At 52.4% G+C, this 18,029-nt stretch overlaps 6 protein-coding genes across 6 annotated transcripts in view; 4 read left to right on the top strand and 2 right to left on the bottom strand.

Annotated features, from left to right (window-relative positions):
• Nucleotides 1–4,920: 4,920 nt before the first annotated feature.
• PpBr36_04846 (uncharacterized protein) lies at nucleotides 4,921–6,525 on the bottom strand (the record flags this gene model as incomplete). The annotated part of the gene is made up of 5 exons (XM_029892005.1): nucleotides 4,921–4,981; nucleotides 5,071–5,250; nucleotides 5,442–5,787; nucleotides 5,872–6,350; nucleotides 6,434–6,525. The coding sequence occupies 5 exons, from the start codon at nucleotides 6,523–6,525 to the stop codon at nucleotides 4,921–4,923; spliced, it is 1,158 nt and encodes a 385-aa protein (XP_029749260.1).
• Nucleotides 6,526–8,469: 1,944 nt separating this feature from the next.
• On the bottom strand, nucleotides 8,470–10,247 carry PpBr36_04845 (uncharacterized protein; the record flags this gene model as incomplete). Its single annotated transcript, XM_029892004.1, has 2 exons — nucleotides 8,470–9,709; nucleotides 9,784–10,247. 2 exons carry the CDS (start codon nucleotides 10,245–10,247, stop codon nucleotides 8,470–8,472), a joined length of 1,704 nt encoding a protein of 567 aa, XP_029749263.1.
• A 620-nt stretch (nucleotides 10,248–10,867) lies between these two features.
• Nucleotides 10,868–12,715, top strand: PpBr36_04844 (uncharacterized protein; the record flags this gene model as incomplete). The annotated part of the gene is made up of 3 exons (XM_029892003.1): nucleotides 10,868–10,955; nucleotides 11,023–11,108; nucleotides 11,189–12,715. The coding sequence occupies 3 exons, from the start codon at nucleotides 10,868–10,870 to the stop codon at nucleotides 12,713–12,715; spliced, it is 1,701 nt and encodes a 566-aa protein (XP_029749262.1).
• A 1,332-nt stretch (nucleotides 12,716–14,047) lies between these two features.
• On the top strand, nucleotides 14,048–15,301 carry PpBr36_04843 (uncharacterized protein; the record flags this gene model as incomplete). Its single annotated transcript, XM_029892002.1, has 1 exon — nucleotides 14,048–15,301. One exon carries the CDS (start codon nucleotides 14,048–14,050, stop codon nucleotides 15,299–15,301), a length of 1,254 nt encoding a protein of 417 aa, XP_029749265.1.
• Nucleotides 15,302–15,867: 566 nt separating this feature from the next.
• On the top strand, nucleotides 15,868–16,590 carry PpBr36_04842 (uncharacterized protein; the record flags this gene model as incomplete). Its single annotated transcript, XM_029892001.1, has 1 exon — nucleotides 15,868–16,590. One exon carries the CDS (start codon nucleotides 15,868–15,870, stop codon nucleotides 16,588–16,590), a length of 723 nt encoding a protein of 240 aa, XP_029749264.1.
• A 626-nt stretch (nucleotides 16,591–17,216) lies between these two features.
• The window catches only part of PpBr36_04841 (uncharacterized protein), a gene marked incomplete at both ends in the record, with an annotated part of 852 nt that continues 39 nt past the window's right edge, over nucleotides 17,217–18,029 (top strand). The window contains one exon of the mRNA XM_029892000.1: nucleotides 17,217–18,029. This exon is cut by the window's right edge and continues 39 nt beyond it. Within this exon, the coding sequence (XP_029749268.1) occupies nucleotides 17,217–18,029 (813 nt within the window).

Below are 18,029 nucleotides of genomic sequence, written 5' to 3'. Positions count from 1 at the left end.
TCCTCAAGAAAATCACCCGGCTGCTTTTTGAATTTGAGAGGGTCCTCATATCTAATTTTCAGCTTCGCCATGGCGCTCGAGGATTCCACCGGCTCGTTCGAGACTTCGTTGGCTGCGGCCAGTGGGAAACAGGAGCCTAGAAGTGCGTTTGGATTCGGAGATACTTTTTTTGAATGACTCCACTCATCCTATCTGAGAAGCTCTGCGAAAATGGGCTCAAGTCCTCTTGCAAGTCCCGTACCGCACTATCTTTGTTTCGACCACGGCAAAGGGAGCCAGGCATCCACTGTAGCTTTATATGGGAGTGAGAAATGATATTTCGAGGTCATGGCTTGGAGGAGTGAGGCTGGTAAGAAATGTTAGTGGAACGCAACTGAAATTATATTGCCAGCCAACTTATATTAACACTTAACTTTCCCAGCTCCTCCTTAATGCCTTTCATAATTATATCAGTTATAACCTCACTACCTTCACCTGATTCCTCCAAAATGCTAGGTCTCGGCTGAGCTGTCTCATCTTCCGCGTCTTGCTGTCAGGTCGACCACTTGCACAGTCGATAGCACAATGACATCCTTCTTCGGACTCCGCGGCGAAAGCCTCCGTGCACCAGTCTGTCATCATTGGTGTCGACACTGACTTGGATATCTTGACAATTATCAGTGACAAGTTTCAATTTGAGTTTGGGCAAAACATGCGTCGTGCCCTTGATCAAAGACGTCAAAGACTAGGATGTCTCCATTCATTGGTCACTTGTGTCTACGGCAAGGATAATGATAAGGCGGACTCGTTCATATCTGTTCTTGGACCGCTGTTGGCAGCTGCCAAAGTTCCTTTACCAGACCTCTCATTCCTGTCTGCTACCTATGGCGACTTGCAGGCGATATGGGGCTTGGACTTGGCCACATTGGGTGTCAGAATGTCTCAATTATAACACCGGGCACTACCGAAAAGGTCACTCGACTTCGGTTTAGGAATGGCTGAGAGTTCAGAGGCGACATCTATGCGAGCCACTTTGACATGAGGCGCAGGGCCACTCCACCGGAAAGCCTCCGGCGGCCGAGTAGCTTCAGTCTGGAGATTAGCGCCTGAGTACCTCATACCACATGGCACACTCGCTGTGGGCTCGTCAATTCCTTGCTGGTCACTCACGATGGGCTCGTTGAGTCTCTTTATGTCGTCCATGCTGCGTGGCAAGTTTTTGAAAAAAAAAAAAGGTTCCAGCTGCGCTGTGATAATGTGTTGATGTGTGCGGGCGTTCTCGACTTATGAAATATGCCACAAATGGCGCAGTACTATAGAACAGTGTACTCATCAATGTCGTCGTCAAAAGCTATTGTAGTAGGTAGGCGCACGCCAAAGGATATACCTCAGCCAAGCAAGTTGGTATATGACAGCGACCAGGCAAGGTTTGAAAGCTAGTGGGCTTGAAGAGGCTTGATATGAAGTATTTTACGAATCAAATCAGATGATGAAAAGCTCTGCCAGAGAACAAAATTAGGGGTCCTAGCAGAAAGCATAAACGTAACGAGAAGAAATCTCTACTTGGAACAAAATTGGTCGAGGCCGCTGATACACGCAGGTGTTGTTATATATAAAGAAAGCCTCACCGGTATGGGAATGCTGAAAGGATCTGATAAAAGTGATTCGAGATCGATGGGAGGTCGAGTGCAGGTGAGAAGGGGAAAATAAAATTCCAAGTACTTTTTCAAGGCCGTAGGTACCTCAGAGGCTCAGAGCAAAAGGCCCGAGGCACTACCCCAAGTTGAATTCCCTTCTCCTGGCTTAACAGAACGTTCTTGTTTCTTTCTGAAGTCGGACGAGACCAGGAGCACATGTTTTAGTCAAGCATGCAGTACTTCCTGTTGATAAGAGGAAGCTTTTGTTGATCATAAGCATAAAACCTCATTCTTTGGCATCCGTGGCAGGGCTTTGAAAGTTTTGATGAGAGATACTGGGGATCTGCATTTAGACACTTGGGTATGAGGCCATCTTCTCTCCAGAACCTCCATTATCTTTCTTTTTTTCGGTAAATCTAACTTGGTCAAAATTCGAGCCCTTGGTCTAGGCAGCATCCAAAACTGTGATGAAGCTGGTAAGATCAACTAAAAACAATCAGAACCTTCATAAGACCAAAATATTCCAGGAAGCCCGGGACAAGACTCCAGTTCCATGTCCTTTCGTTGCAAGCCAATAGGGGTGGACGATGATGACATAACAGGCGCACTTTGAACGCAATGGCAGAAGCCAAGGAGGGTGACTTTGGTATTCGCCACCTGAAGCGATCTATCTGACGTGCAGCTTGGATTCGCTCTTGTTCCAACTTCCAGATTCCTTCCTTCCAACGAGCCATCATCTTGGCTACCATGAACATAGGCACACAGTTCCTAGCTATAACACGGCTACATGAATTCTACACTCCCATGCCCTGCCGGAATTTCCTCACACAAAGCTCCATATCACCAAGTTACCTCGCTGCCCATGCGCTTTGCTCGAGATCCCGGGCCCCCGGCTATGATCTCAAGCGTTTGGTCGCTTGCCGGCACAGAGCCTTGAGCCTTGTGTACATGCCTAAAGTGCAAACATCTGCCAGAGGAATCAAGTTATCAAACCAAATGCATATTGTAAGTAGAAATCGACGTTGCCTGATGCCTACAGCATGAATCCAACTCAGATTGAAGTTTAGTTTAGGCAGTCGGGGGTACATCTGATGCTGTTCTTGGCCATTATCTCGCAATCTGAAAAGACTATAGCTTCTGCCAACTTCGCGCCTGACATTTACATACATGCTTTGACGTCTATAGGAGAACACGGCTCCCAGTGAGCGATCTATCTTGACCTGGACGTTAGGAGCTCCTAGCAGAGCATCATATCAGAACAGTCTAGTGGAGGACGCGCCCTTCAAAGCTTGCTGCTCGACAATCAGCATGGTAGTGTCTCTCTGCTGGATGTGGACAGTTTGTAGATGGGTGTTTGAACGGATAGAATTATCGACCTTAAATGAGGCTTGCTGAAGTATGCAATGGTGGGATTCGAGGACGTAGGCTTCATCATTTTACCAGAACAAGAAGATAATGTAAAGCTACTGGCACTGCATCCTGTCACGAGGCGCCAATAGAATGTGATATGAATGAGTGAACCTGATCTTGCATGTCAACTACTGCTAGCAGTGCAACATAGCTCGGTCCAGGCAAGCCGTCAACATACTCGACATGCCCAACATGAACACCTTCAGCGTCACTTTTGCATATTTTAGCCGTTCTATTTGCAATGGGATGATTTGCAAAGGTTGAACAATGGGGAAAAAGTGACCAAGCCAAGCGCTTTCAAAACAGGAGATGTGTGGGTTTCTTTTCTTTCTTTTCTTTTTGTTTGTTTTTTCTTTTTCTTTTTCTTTTTTTCTTCTCTACTCTTTTTTTTTTTTTTTTTACCTTTCTCTCAAAACCCTTCGAACCTGATTGAGATTTGCGCATCGGCACTTTGCGATAATGACCAAAGGTGCTTCTTCTGTGGCTGTCCCCATAGCGACTGTCATCTTACCTGGAACACAGAAGAGAATCGTTTCGACATGCACAAACCCCCGCGGTGACAGAAAGAAAGTCCCTGGCGGCAGCATCACTTCCCAATGTCCCACCGCGTTTTTACCCTAGTCATCCAGCAGAGCTCCACGTTGAATGTGGGTGGTATTGACATGTTGAGAAATTGGGGGGGGCGTGTGGCGTGTGGTTTTGGGAGGAACGGTCCCAGCGCCAGGGGAGCCAGTCATGCTTTGCGGCCGAAGACAGCCCGCCTGTCGATTTGAAGTGGGTATGAGGAGATGTCCCCACTGAATCCGGGCAAAATTCGGCCACCCTTGCGCCTGGACACGTGCAGACATGATCAAAACTTTGGATTATAAGGCTTGCGGTTGTTAAAACTAAGCTTGTGGGTCACATGGTCTACATTGGTATGTTAAAACAAATGCAGCCAGAGTGTTGGTCTTCCCTTGCAATTGTATGATCAAAACTCTCTTATGAATATCTGGTGCAGATCCGGGATCGGCGAACTACTGTACTGAGTTATTACCCGAGCAAGGCAACTTTCGCATGCCAGCGCAATGTGTGATGTGTCAAGGGTAAGGCTATGCGTTGCTCTCAGACCTCTCTAAGCCCCTGCAACCTCTCGCCATGGCATTCGGACTGATACTGAATGGGGACAAAGTCCTTAATTGCCAAGCAAGCCAAGAGAATACATTGCGCCAAGATAACATATCCATAAAGTACGAAACAGGGGGAAACCTTTTTTTCCTCAGGTGTAGAAAGAAAAAAAAAAAAAAAAGACCTCAAATGATAGATCATACTGTATATATAAATAGAGCAAATTTGCGTCTGGTCTCCACCGTGTGCGGTGGTCCATGGTCCCGGTGGAAACAGAGTGGCGCGGCCTCCCAGGCCCCGGATCGACATAATCAGCACCTTAGTGATCCTCATCCGCACTTTACTTTCGCGGGGGGTCCTGCAGTTAAAAGAAACTACTTGCTGGCATCCAGCAACAAACCCTCGCAAGCAAGCGAGCAAGGAAGCAAGCTGCAAAGCAGTTTTTTTTTTTTTTTCTTTTCTCTCTTGGAATACGTGCTCAGTCAGATTGGAAATCTCACTCTGCACCAATAATATTCGAGGCTGAATTGGTTATGATTTCCGCCTCCACAATTACCAACCTCGCTTTTGTCCGCTCGTATCGAAATCTCAATCACAAGACTGCATGGCAAAGAAGAAATCAAGGGTTGAAGAAAAAAAGGTAGTAAGCTAGTTATATTTCTAATCTATGTGCAATGGCGTTCACTGTATCTACCAATTATCCCAGTCCTGCCCTGAATACCGGTGGAAAGATTATACAAAGAATATATAGAACAGAGAATCAAATTTTAATTAGCTTTTGGGTTTCTTAGGAGCAGGTGCCGAATGCCGACTGGCATCCAGCGGCGCAATGGTCGGTGGAAGTTCCACTAAAGACGAGTTATCAAGTTAGTACGGATGTCGCAAACATTATGATGTGGTGACCAGGAAAGGGGGGGTAGAGAAATGGGATACGTACCACCATCCCCATTGGGAGCAGCAGTTGCCGGAAGAGGATCCTTGACAGGTGTAGCCGGTGCTACCACCGCATGTGCCATCGGGGGAAACGGTCAGGCCGCCGCTCGGGGGTTGCTGGGTGGAGCCACAGGTTCCAAAGCCTGACTGGCACCCGGCGTCGCAATGGTCCGTGGAAGAGCCACTAAAGAGGGAGGGAGGGGGCCATGTCAGCAAACCATAACCACAAGAAAGCCTTGAAACGAGAACAAAACTTGAAACAGGATGGCACCTACCACCAGCCATAGCGACTTTAAATCGAAAAAAAAGGATCCATATGTTAGCACACGCTGACCTAGGCAGCATCAACAAGCGTCAAGGGGGGGCGCAACTCACCTGCAGCAGTTTCCGGACGAGGATCCTTGGCATGTGAAGCCGGTAGTGCCGCCACAGGTGCCGTCGGTCGTGGGCTTCAACCCTCCGCTCGGGGGAGTGGTGCCCGGGTTGCTGGGGGGAGTGAAGGCGCGGTACCAGTTGGCGGCAGGGTCGCCCAGGCACTCGCCGACGGTGACCATTTTCAGGCCCCGTTCCTTGGCGGTGCGGATCATGTGGCCGGCAAGGCTCTCGACCGTAGCCTGGTGGATGTCGTGCGCCAGGATGATGTGGCCGTTGCCCGAGTTGGTCAACTGCTGGGTGATGACGGCCTCGGATGCGGCAATGTTGTTGGGAACGTTCCTCCAGTCTGGAGTGACCCATGTCGTTAGCTTCGACGGTCAAAGGGAACGGGGTGAGAAAGAAGAAAATAAAAACAGTCTGCTAAACATACCATCACTGTCAATGCTCCAGTTGATGATGTGGTAGCCCAGATCACCGAGCTGAGACTGGCAGTCGGCGTTGCAAGATCCGTAGGGAGGACGGATGTAGGTAGGGAAGAAGCCCAGGGCGCTGGCAAAGGCTGACTCGGGGAGGAGGACCTCGTTGGTGCGCTCGTCGCGCGAGATGACCGAGAAGTCCTGGTGCCTCCACGAGTGGTGAGCAATCTGGTGTCCCTCACGGTGGGCACGGTTGACGATGGTCCTGCCCTGGTCGGTCTCGACAGGGACGATGTTGTTGGCCGTGATGAAGAAGGTAGCCTTGGCTCCCTCGCGGCTCAGCAGGTCCAACAGGCTGTTGGTGAATTCGCTTGGGCCGTCATCGAAGGTGATGGCGACAACGCCAGGCTGCGTGCACCTCTCGATGATCTGACCATAGGGGACGCTGCCAATCTTGGGACGGGCGACGTCCTTGGTAGATGTGTCTGCTCGCCTAGATAAGAGAAACCGCAAATTTAGGATACCGGAACCGAGTAAAACAAGACACTCTTCGGCACCCCCGGACTATAAACTTACTCTTCAAGAGCGCCGCTGCGGCGGGAGTGATAGCCATGGGCCAGAGCAGAGGGGATGAGACCCAGGATGGCGGCAAAGGTGGTGTACTTCATCTTGAACAGGGGGATAAGGGGTGGTGCCTTGAGATATTATTTAGAGCGAATGTATAAGTTAAACGAGAGTAGAGGCGTCCACGTCTTTCCTGATGATCTAGAAGCAAACAGGAGATCTACAGAGGGTGGCATAGGGTCTACTTTATACAAGATCTGAGGCTGCTGCCATACCACCCTCTACGGGGCCTGGGGATCAAAACAAAAACCTTAACGGCGTGACGAGACCGAGTTGAGTACCAGCCAAGACTGGCATGGCGAGCCCGACTCCCACCCCCTTTGACCCCCGGCTGCAGGCCGGTTTCTTTCTTCCTTGGGATACGAACATTCGAATACCAAGACTGCAAACCCCTCATAGGGCTAGACATTATGCAGAGTACGTTGTCACCCTGATATTGCCACGGAGTGCAGGCAAGCCTGGTCACAGAAAAGGGGGTACTCTCATTTGCTAGTGGAGTTTTGCTTTGTAAATGTTACTTCCTCAGAAACTTCTTTTCACCAGGGTTCTTCGGGAAACGCATTTTCCGCAGACCTATTTTTTTTCCCCATTATTTCCTTACCAGCTTGGTCAGAAACACTCAGCTCTCCGCAGGCTGTTTGTTTTGCACCCCAGCTGAGAAACCAGAAAAAAAAAACCCAGGCCCCTCCAATTATATGACGCTATATGGAGGGTCAGGCGCATACGAACATGCTCGCCTCATTGGACAGTTCGGCATGTTGAGCTGTTCAGCTGCTGGCAGTGATGACATGGGGGATGCAATTTGCTGCTGTGAACACGAGATGCATGGAACTAGAAGTACAGCATCCCAGAAATCCCCTCCTGTGAGTGGAATCGAATAATTAATACGAGTAACTTTTCACTTTGTCTAGTTTGCACTGGCTGGTCCTTGCCTGCCTGGCAAATATTGTCTTGGCGAATATCACGCTGCAGGACGCCTGTGGCTAGGCGCTGAGCTGGTGCGGCTGCCCTTCCCGAAAGGAGCAAAGATGCGGGCATTAGTCATTCCCAGCTCGTAGTCGGGGCGAGTCCAGGAAAAAAAAAAAAAAAAAAAAAAAAAAAAAAAACGACGAGAAGAAAAAATGCCCGCAGCCTTGCTGCTGGTGTTGACCAGTCGCATCGGCCCCCTCGTTCGCTAACAATTTTAATTCTTGTTGATCTCTTTTCAGGAAACAAGTTGGAAAAGCAACGGTCTGGTGTGGGCGCATCGTCCCAGCGGTAAAAATAAACAGCACAGAAAAAACAAAGAAACCAAGGAATACTGTCGCCTCTGAAACTGGCAGTGGACATTTCTGCAGCGCAGTTTTTGCTTCTTTTGTCCAAAAAAGTGGCCGTGGACGGCGTGGAGTAGAGGTGCTGATTTGCCTAAGCGCAAGCCAACGTTCGTTCACCTGGAAGCCAAGAAAGAGTGCAACAGAGTCGGCTAGGGAGAAGCGGAGTAGACGCAGGTGAGGCTTAGATAACCCTTGCGATTCCAATGCGACCTCCCACTTTTATTTCGAATGCCTCAGATGCTTAACTTTATCACATTAACGAGTGGGGAGGGGTGTGATGGGAATCGATGGGTCGAGTTCGGAGGTAAGGTGCAGCATTCGTGGTTGCTCGGCTCTAGGGGAGAAAAAAAAAAAAAAAAAAAAAACAACACGAGCGGCGCAGGCATGACAACACCTCCCTTGCATGAGAAAGAGTGGAAACCGGGTACACCGGCCATCTTACCCACCAATTGCATTCTGTGCAGGTACGGCAGACGTGCAGCACGTTATAATTACTACCTATTTCGTTTGAATGCCTGCGCGACAAATTAAACAAATCCAGGTGTAACTTTGGTGCACTGACCGCTACAATGTAGGAGAGAGATCTTCTTTAATGACATATGTTCAACGCTTTCATTGGAGGTTCGGGGATTTTTTTCTTTTCTTCATCTTGTTCATCAGCCACACTGGATCACCCTAGTAACTCCTTCCGAACATGACATATTTCTGTGCGAGCTTGTCGCAGTCAGGGCTCAAGCACTTGGTGGTGCCCTCAACCAGGCCCTCTGGCTGCTCAAATGGAATGCAGAGACTCTTCATGCCCATCGAAGGCGCCTTCTGACCATCGGCCTGCAACTCCATACCAGTTCCCTTGGTGATGTCCTTGATGTGGTCCTCACACTTGCCGTCGAGGCAGTGGGGGATCAAGACCACGTTCTTGGAGTCCAGTGCCGGGACTACCTTCTCCCATTCTGCCACCACAATCCTGTGCGACCTGAAAGCTGCATCTGCCTTGTCGTACATGGCCTTCTGGATGGTCTCGAGCAGTTCGGGGACCTTGGTAGCCAGGTCGGCGATGGGAATAGAACCCTTCTCGCCAGTGTCTCGCCTTGCAAACGCAACCTGGTCTTTGGCGGCGTCCTTGGGACCAAACTCGAGACGCAGCGGGACACCCTTGAGCTCCCAGTGGTTAAACTTCCAGGCCGGGGTGTAGCTGTCGCGCAAATCCAGCTCCACACGGACCCCGGCATCCTTCAGAGTCTTGCTCAGCTCGTCAATCTTGGCTGCATGTGCCGTCTTCTCCTCCGGTGTCGTCTTTGCGGTAAGACCGACGGGAATAAGCACCACCTGGGTCCTTGCGATTCTGGGCGGGAAAACCAACCCTTTGTCATCGCCGTGAATCATCACCATGACACCGATGACGCGTGTAGACAGACCCCACGAGTTCTGCCACACATGAAGATGTCCCTTGTCCTTCTTGGGGTCCTCGACCGTGATGTCAAACATCTTGCTGAAGTTCTGGCCCAGACAGTGGGAGGTGGCACCTTGGATACCACGGCCGTTAGATGGAATGTAACCCTCGACGGTTGTAGTGTAGTATCCACCGGCGAATTTCTCGTTTTCAGTCTTCTTGCCCCTAACGACGGGGACAGCAAGCAACTGCTCGTAGACACCGGCATAATGCTCGAGAATCTCGAGAACCTCCTTGCCTGCATCTTCCTCTGTCAAGTGGGCAGTGTGACCTTCCTGCCACAGGAACTCCCTGGCGCGCAAAAATGGCGTCGTCTGCTTAGCTTCCCAGCGGACGACCGAGTTCCACTGGTTCAGACGAAGGGGGAGGTCACGATGACTTCGGATCCACTTCGAGTAGTACGGGTACATGACGGCTTCTGACGTAGGACGGACAGCGACGGGAACCTCGAGGTCTTTGTCTCCACTAAAGCGAGGCAAGGGTTAGCTGCGTTGAACTGTCAAATCTGGATTCTGGTGACTTTGCTGCGCTGCACTCACGCCTTGGTGACCCAGGCAAGCTCAGGCGCAAAGCCCTCGACGTGGTCCTTCTCCTTCTCGAGCGACTTGGATGACAAAAACATGGGGAAGCTGGCCTCCTCCACGCCCATCACGTCGATCTTCTCCTGGAACCACTTGCGGATCTGTGACCAGACGAACATGGCCGCAGGACGCAGGATGTAGAAGCCAGAAATCTCCGTGTAGTACTCAATCATCTCGGCCTTGAGAACCACCTCCTGGTACCACTGGGGAAAGTTCTCCTCCTTGGACACAGTGATACCAATGATATCGTCGGTCTTCTTGACAGCAACAGGGGCCGCCTTTGCAGCCTTGGCGGCCTTACTGGCCTCCTTTGCAGAGGCCTTGGCAGCCTTCTTCAACGCACTCTTTGAGGGCTCCGTGGGCTGCTCAGTAGACTGCTCAGCAGCAGGCTGAGCCTGGACCTGTTCCTTGTTCTCCTCCATGATGGTGGGGTTCGCGCCTTGTCAGGCGAGGCTTTGGTAGAAGGCTTGATTATGAGGAGTATGGAAGGACTGGATGAAGAACGCCTCAGCTGCAGTGAGCTGAAGAAGTTGCCGAGCTGGATTGATTGCTGTCACCAAGACATTTGTTTGTGATTCACACTATGGCATTGAAAGGGCAAAAATTACTCCTATGGCCGCAAAGCATAGGAAATTTGTGCCCCGCATTTGGGCGCATCGCAAATCGGAGGCAGGGACATGAATTGATTCGTGGTGGGGGAAGGGTGACGCGACTGGTTTGCGCCCTTGGAGGGGTAGCCCGGCCCCACTGATCACCGCCACAAGGCAAACGTTAAGGAAGTGGGTACGTGGCTGTAGCTGTCCCAGCTATCTGGCCAATCAAGTGGGCATATCTGGAACTTTATCTGATTTTCGGGAAAGGAACAACTGGAACCGCCGAAGAAAAAGTTCCCTGGCGGCGGTCGGTGGAAGCTCCAACCCGCGATCGATACTTTGATGTGGGTTGTATTCAAAGATACGCCTGGAATTTAACCGTTCCTCTTGATACCCACCACAACCACTTTGAAGCAAGCAGCTGTGATTTACGGGCAGAAGCAGAAACCATGGCGACCATGTTTGAGCAGCCGCGCAACGGCACGCTGTTTCTCGGTGGTCAAAAGATTTCAGGTTCCGACATTCGTGACCAGAACGGTGAGTGAGCTTGTCCCCCTTAACTAGCCGCCCTCCCAGTATTCTACTGACAACAATCTCGGTCAAGTCCTCGCAACACAAGCCATTGCAAATGTCGTCAAGAGCTCGTTCGGCCCCAGTGGCTTGGATAAGATGATGGTTGACGATATTGGCGTAGGTCCAAACTTTTACCCCTCATTCAAGCCGGCGATCTTCGATAGCTTTCGTGTAATACTGATAGAATACTTTGGTAGGATGTCACGGTTACAAACGACGGAGCTACGATCCTCAGCCTACTCGACGTCGAGCACCCAGCCGGAAAGATCCTGGTCGACCTGGCACAACAACAAGACAAGGAGGTCGGAGATGGCACAACATCGGTTGTTCTCATTGCTGCCGAGCTTTTGCGCCGAGGAAACGAGCTGATGCGTAACCGGATACATCCCACAACGATCATTACGGGCTACAGGCTGGCGCTGCGCGAGGCTGTCAAGTATATGAACGAGAACGTCAGCGTCAAGGTCGAGAATCTCGGCCGCGAGTCGCTCATCAATATCGCCAAAACGTCCATGTCTAGCAAAATCATTGGTGCCGACTCTGACTTTTTTGCTAACATGGTTGTCGATGCCATGCAAGCCGTCAAAACCACCAACACACGGAACGAGACGAAATATCCTGTCAAGGCCGTCAACATCCTGAAGGCGCACGGTAAGGGCTCGTTGGAGTCCATTCTGGTCAAGGGCTACGCCCTGAACTGCACAGTCGCTTCCCAGGCCATGAAGACATATATCAAGGATGCCAAGATTGCCGTGTTGGACATCAACTTTCAGAAGGAGCGCATGAAGCTCGGTGTTCAGATCACGGTCGATGACCCGCAACAGCTGGAGCAGATTCGCGCGAGGGAGGCGGGCATGGTTATTGAGCGAATCGAAATGATCCTCAAGGCTGGCGCCAACGTTGTCCTGACCACCAAGGGCATCGATGACTTGTGTCTCAAGTACTTTGTTGAGAAGGGGGCAATGGCAGTCAGGAGGTGTAAAAAGGAGGATCTGCGCCGTATCGCACGAGCGACGGGAGCCACCCTGCTGGGAACATTGTCGGACCTCAACGGCGACGAGCGCTTTGACCCGTCGTACCTTGGATATGCAGAAGAGGTGGTGCAGGAGCGCATATCGGACGATGAGTGCATCCTGATCAAAGGCACCAAGGCGCATTCATCCGCGTCCATTATCCTCCGTGGCCCGAACGACTTTCAACTAGACGAGATGGAGCGTTCCGTTCACGACTCCTTGTGCGCTGTCAAGCGTACTTTGGAGAGCGGTAGCATCGTGCCAGGTGGTGGTGCTGTCGAGACGGCCCTGCACATCTACTTGGAGGAGTTCGCCGGCACTGTGGGCTCGCGGGAGCAGCTAGCAATCGGAGAATTTGCACAATCGCTGCTTGTCATTCCCAAGACACTCGCTGTCAACGCAGCTAAAGATGCATCAGATCTAGTGGCGCAGCTGCGAGCGCGCCACGCACTCTCACAACGCACGCAGGACGGAGAGGGCAACGAGGACGAAAAGATAGTGGCTCGCAAGAAGGGCTACCGCAACTATGGTCTGGACTTGGCCCGCGGCAAGCTCGTTGATCAGATTAAGGTCGGAGTGCTGGAACCCAGCGTCAGCAAAGTACGCCAACTCAAGAGTGCTGTTGAGGCCTGCATCAGCATAATGCGCATCGATACTCTTATCAAGCTGGACCCTGAGCAACAGGCGGAGGACGACGGACACGGGCACTAGAGCAGAAACGGAACATCTGAAAACAAAAAGATTTATCTGTCTCATATCGAAATTGTCCTTATGAACCGAACCTTGTACGCGCGATTGTCGCCACCGACGCCAAGAGCCAGGCTTACGAATAGACAGCGGGAGACGGGCCGGCATAGACTGTATTCGTGTCCATCCTAACTAACGACTAGATGAAAATTAATTGTTCTTATCTGCGCAATTGTTGACCAGGCTAAGAAAGGGCGCCAGAGTGCATCTGTTGCGCGCGAAGGTCTGTCATCTGAATCACCATCAATCATAGCTTAGTTACCCGCAGCGACTTCACCAAAATTGTCGCAGCTTGGTGCATCCTTTTGGTGTAAGTTGCGAAAGAAATTACTGCAAACCCAGCTGTCGTTTTGTTTCCCTCTCTGCGTAATACGCTGATAACTTGGAAGTCAGCAACCATATCATTTACCATGGGCAGTCTTTGTTCCCTGCCGCCATTATCGCCTACTCTCGGCTTAGTTTCAGAGCCGTCCAAAGCATCTAGCAATTGTATCCAATCATAAATCGCCATCCTTGCCTGCAGCTAATGGGTTTGGTTCTGCAGCCAAGGAAACCACAGTCATCCAACCTTAAATGGCCTAGGGATAGGGACTAGATGTTACGCCTGTGACGTAAAAATACCCGGAGTGTGCCGACCTGCTGACCTGGTTTAGTTCGACAGGAGTGTTTTGATTTCAAGTGAGTGGTGGTTTCAAGGGAATTGGTTGGTCTTTTTTAGATGCAACTTGCCAGCATATCCATGTTTTGCTGCCAATTGTGAAGATCGAACATGCTCGTCAATGTCTTTGACCCGCCGATGGCGCAAATAATATAAATGTCTGTTGTCACTGCTTTACTTGTCTATACCAGGGGAAAGGTCGCATGATTATATACATGCATGCATTCTTTTTGCTCCAAAGAAGGCGATTGGAGACTTCTCCTCTGCAGTTTCAGGTACTTTGACTTTGTTTTTCTCTTGCATCTACAGGTGCATCCTCAGATACTTTTTTTTGCTATCCACCGCCCCGCCGATGTACATGCAAGGGCGCCACTGCATCGGGCTTCACGCAGGACTGCGTAGCATTACTTGGAACATTAGCAGAAGTTGCTGATTTGATGTTTGTTTATTTATTTGTTTTTTTTTTTTTCAACTCTTTCCGTCTTTGATCACATGCACAGTGGAATCCGGATACCCGACACTCCGGTGCATTGGGCTTGCGATCAAGAACCTTTATGAAAGACTCCAGCCGGATATTTCTTCTACGTCGCCTCCTTAACACCGCTCAGTAGAGACAACTAGGCTCAAAATCCGCCAAAATGGGTTCAATAGGCTCGAACTTACCACCAGCATCCTCGCCCAGCCTTATTGTGACGAAAGCTACCCCAGACGAGCTCAGGCGAATCTGGATCTCAACGTACAACAACTGGGGCCGTGCACTCTCTGTGGCCGACTATGTCGAGCGAGAGCGTTACATCACGACCATACCAGGCTCTAGCGAGGGCCGCATGACTAGCTGGGTTCTCGTGGAAGCGGACAAATCACCAGAGGAGCGGCAAGTGCTTTCATCCTGCGACACATGGCGTAAGCCTGCGGTGGCCGTCTTGCCCGGTGGCAAGCACATTGAGGATGGCATTGCACATGTTATTGGAGGGGTCTTCACAGCACCCGAGTTCCGGGGCAAGGGATATGCGAGCAGGATGATGACCGAGGTTGGCAAGATCCTCAAAACGTACCAGGCCGACCAGGTCAGTCACAGCCACGGCGGCAAGACGCTCAGGCAGACAAGCGGGAGAGGAGCTTCAGAGATCAACGGGCATGGAAAGTCCCCGGTCCTTTTCTCGGCGCTGTACTCGGACATCGGCAAAGGCTTCTATGCCAAGCACGGGTGGCGTCCGTACCCCAGCACCCACATATCGTGGACACCGACACACATAAAGGCGGCGCCGTCCACCAACGGCGACGTTTCACGCGAGAGCCGCCACCAGGTCCGGGCACTCGAGGAGACGGAGCTTCCAGAGCTCTGTGCCATCGACGAGCGGCTCATCCGCGCGCGGCTCCCCGCCGAGGCGGCGCGGACGGGCCGGCCGGCGGTGGCCATCATCCCCTGCCTGGACAATGTGCAATGGCACCTCCGGCGCGAGGCCTACGTGACGTCGCACATGTACGCGGACGGGCGCGTGCCGTCGATCCGGGGTGCCGTGTGGGGCCCTCCCGGCGGCCGGCTGTGGGCCTACTGGATGCGCGGCTACTACGGCGCCGTGGAGCACAACACGCTCAACGTGCTGCGGGTCGTGGTCGAGAACCCGGACGAGGCGCGCGTCGAGGACCTGATCGAGGGCTTCCGCGGGATCGTGGAGCTGGCGCGCGCCGAGGCCGGCAGGTGGGACATGGGCGACGTGCAGTTCTGGAACCCCGAGGGCCTGGTCAAGGAGCTGGTACAGAGGTGCGGAGTCGACTACAGGGTGGTGCACAGGGAGGAGGAGAGCATTGCCAGTCTGATGTGGTACGGTGAGGGTGGGGAGGATAGGGAGGTTGAGTGGATTGTCAATGAGAAGATTGCTTGGTGCTGAGGCGACGATTTTTTTTTAAGTGTCTCTTTTGTTTCGGGTCTTGGTTCCGTTTTCATTTGTCTTTCCTTTTATATTTTCTTTTTATATTTTCTTTGGGGTACTGGCCGGCGCATTTGGCTTTTCTCGCTTTTCGCCGTTCAAACAGCGTGGTTCCACTAGCCACCATGGATTACGCATACTTTTGGCATGCTTACTGCCGAGATTCACGGTATTCTCGGGTCAACAAACTATCAAAAAAAGCTACAATTTAGAGTAACGGATCAAGGGATAATTTAGATCTCGGAAAAAAAAACAGTCACATTTCATTGTGGGATTTTATTCATTTCTTTCTCAACACTCTGTCATGGTGCCTGGATTTGAGGTGTGCTTGGCGCAACCACTCGATCTAGCTTAGCCGTTGGCACTGCCGTTCTCGGGTTACCAGAAACCCCTCTTTCGGATCTGGGCCGATTGACGCTGGAGCCAGCAGTCCACGAAATCATGGTACCATCACGAGTTTAATTAATAATTCCGACGACTTGTCCACCTACCTCTCTGCATATCCGTCCCAATCTTTGCGCGTCACCATGTCCAAGCTCACAGACTTCAAACTGCTGTGTTTTGACGTGTACGGCACCCTGATCGACTGGGAAACGGGCATCATCACAGCCCTGCAGCCGCTCATCGCCGCCAACAAGGCCAGCCCCAGCAAGCATGAGCTCATGGAAGCCATCCACAAGGCCGAGGCCAAGCAGCAGGCAGAGACGCCGACCATGAAGTACCGGGATCTGCTCGCCGCCATCCACCCGCAGGTGGCACGGAACCTCGGCTTCTCGGTGCTCCCAACCGAGAGCGAATCCCAGACGTTCGGCGAGAGCGTGGGCACCTGGCCCGCCTTCCCCGACACGGTGGACGCGCTGAGGCGGCTCGGCAGGCGCTACAAGCTCGTGGTGCTGTCCAACGTCGACCGCGCGGGCATCGGCGCCAGCGTCGCCGGCCCGATGGAGGGGTTCGAGTTCGACGCGATACTGACGGCCGAAGAGATCGGGTCGTACAAGCCCGACCTGCGCAACTTTGAGTACATGCTGCGCAGGGTCGGGGAGCAGTTTGGAGTGACCAAGGACCAGGTGCTTCAGACTGCACAGAGTCAGTTTCACGACCACCACCCGGCCAAGGAGATGGGGATGAAGAGCGTGTGGATCGCGAGGCACGGCGCCGTTATGGGGAACCTAGAGACGGAAAAGTTTGATTGGAAGTTCGCGACGTTGGGGGAGATGGCGGATGCGGTCGAGGCCGAGACAGCGGCGTAAAATGGTCAATACTCAATAGCTCGTTGCGTCTGTCCATCGTTGTTCTCTGCTGAAGTGTGCGCCGAGCAAGCACTAGCCTCGACCTGCAAGCACCTACCGTACATTCTGGAGGTGTTCACGCGCCTCTCCCTAGTCATCTAGAATTCATGATCAAAACCCTCCGCATGTGTGGCGCACCTCCATCCTGTACTTCAGCCCTATAGTTCTCGCCAACGGTATTCGGAATCTGCACTTGCGGTATTGCTAACCACACAAACTTGCAAGGGTTTGAAAAAGCTGATTTGGAAGCCTTGCTGGTTTTGGTGTAAGTCCGAAAGTTCACAAAGCCACCAGATGTCAGCCGCACCATCGTGTGCCCCCTGAGCTGAATGCCAAGACTATACCAACTTGAAGCGTGGTAACGCTTGAATAGGCAGTCGATCGATTGACGGTGTGCAAAGCTGCTGCTTTTAACTTGTTCCGGGCCTCCAATCCTGCGGCAGTGAGCAAAACCAAAGCAAACAGCGTAATGCTCATTACCATGGTGTCATTCCCATCATGCGTCTGCACCGAGTCAATCATCTGACAGCATAGTATAGCCCCCCGCTACCGAGAAACTCGACGGTGGTAGCAACAGGTGCAGCAGCATGAAGCGACATCACCGAAAAAGATCCGGGAAGTCTTCTTGCAATGGCTCCAGTGTGCTTTTCTTGGTGCTCCTGGTAGCACCGCCAACCCCCACATCGGCCCAAAAGACGACAGCTGGACCCGCAGCCACCGTGTCGCTCTACAAGCAGACCAGTTACTCGACCGCCCGATCCTGCGCCGTCGGCTGCCTCGTCTACAACGGCATCTACCAGTGCGGCGTGAATGCGGGCTACCAGGACCTCGGCGTCGGGCTGGGCTGCGGCTGCGGGCCCGTCAACGGCTGCTACTGCAACACAAAGGTCGCGTACGAGGCGAGCTCGTACGTGAGCTCGTGTGTCAGCTCCAGGTGCGCCGCCAACCTCGTCGCCGCCGATTGGAGGTCCGAGGTCGGCAGCATGATGGCCATGTACGGGGCGTACTGCGCCACGGCCAACGTGGAGCCCACGCCCAACGCTGCCAACGCGCCAAACCCCGCGGGCGTCACGGGCAAGGCCGCATCGGGTACCCTGCAGACTAGCGCGGGTGGGGGAGGAGGCAGGACCGGGGCTGGACTCCCCGCCGAGACGGGCGATTCGGGCGCGGGGCAGCAGCAGCAGCAGCAGCAGCAGCAGCAGCAGCAGGGTAGCGGCGATGGAGCTTCGGCGAGTAAGGGGGGTCTCAGCCAGTCAGACGTGATCGCCCTGGCGGCCAGTCTGGGCGTCGGTGTGCCTAGCTTGATGATTGCGGCCGCCACTCTGTGGCTGCAGATGAGGAAGAAGAAAAGCAAAGCCCAGGCTGCAGCAACGGCTGCAAAACTCCCTTCTGTGCAGGGC

The sequence above is a fragment of the Pyricularia pennisetigena genome, chromosome 6, assembly GCF_004337985.1.
Source record: "Pyricularia pennisetigena strain Br36 chromosome 6, whole genome shotgun sequence".
NCBI classification, from domain to species: Eukaryota; Fungi; Ascomycota; class Sordariomycetes; order Magnaporthales; family Pyriculariaceae; genus Pyricularia; species Pyricularia pennisetigena.
The sequence above is the reverse complement of the archived record's forward strand: the minus strand, read 5'-3'. Positions and strand labels throughout refer to the sequence as shown.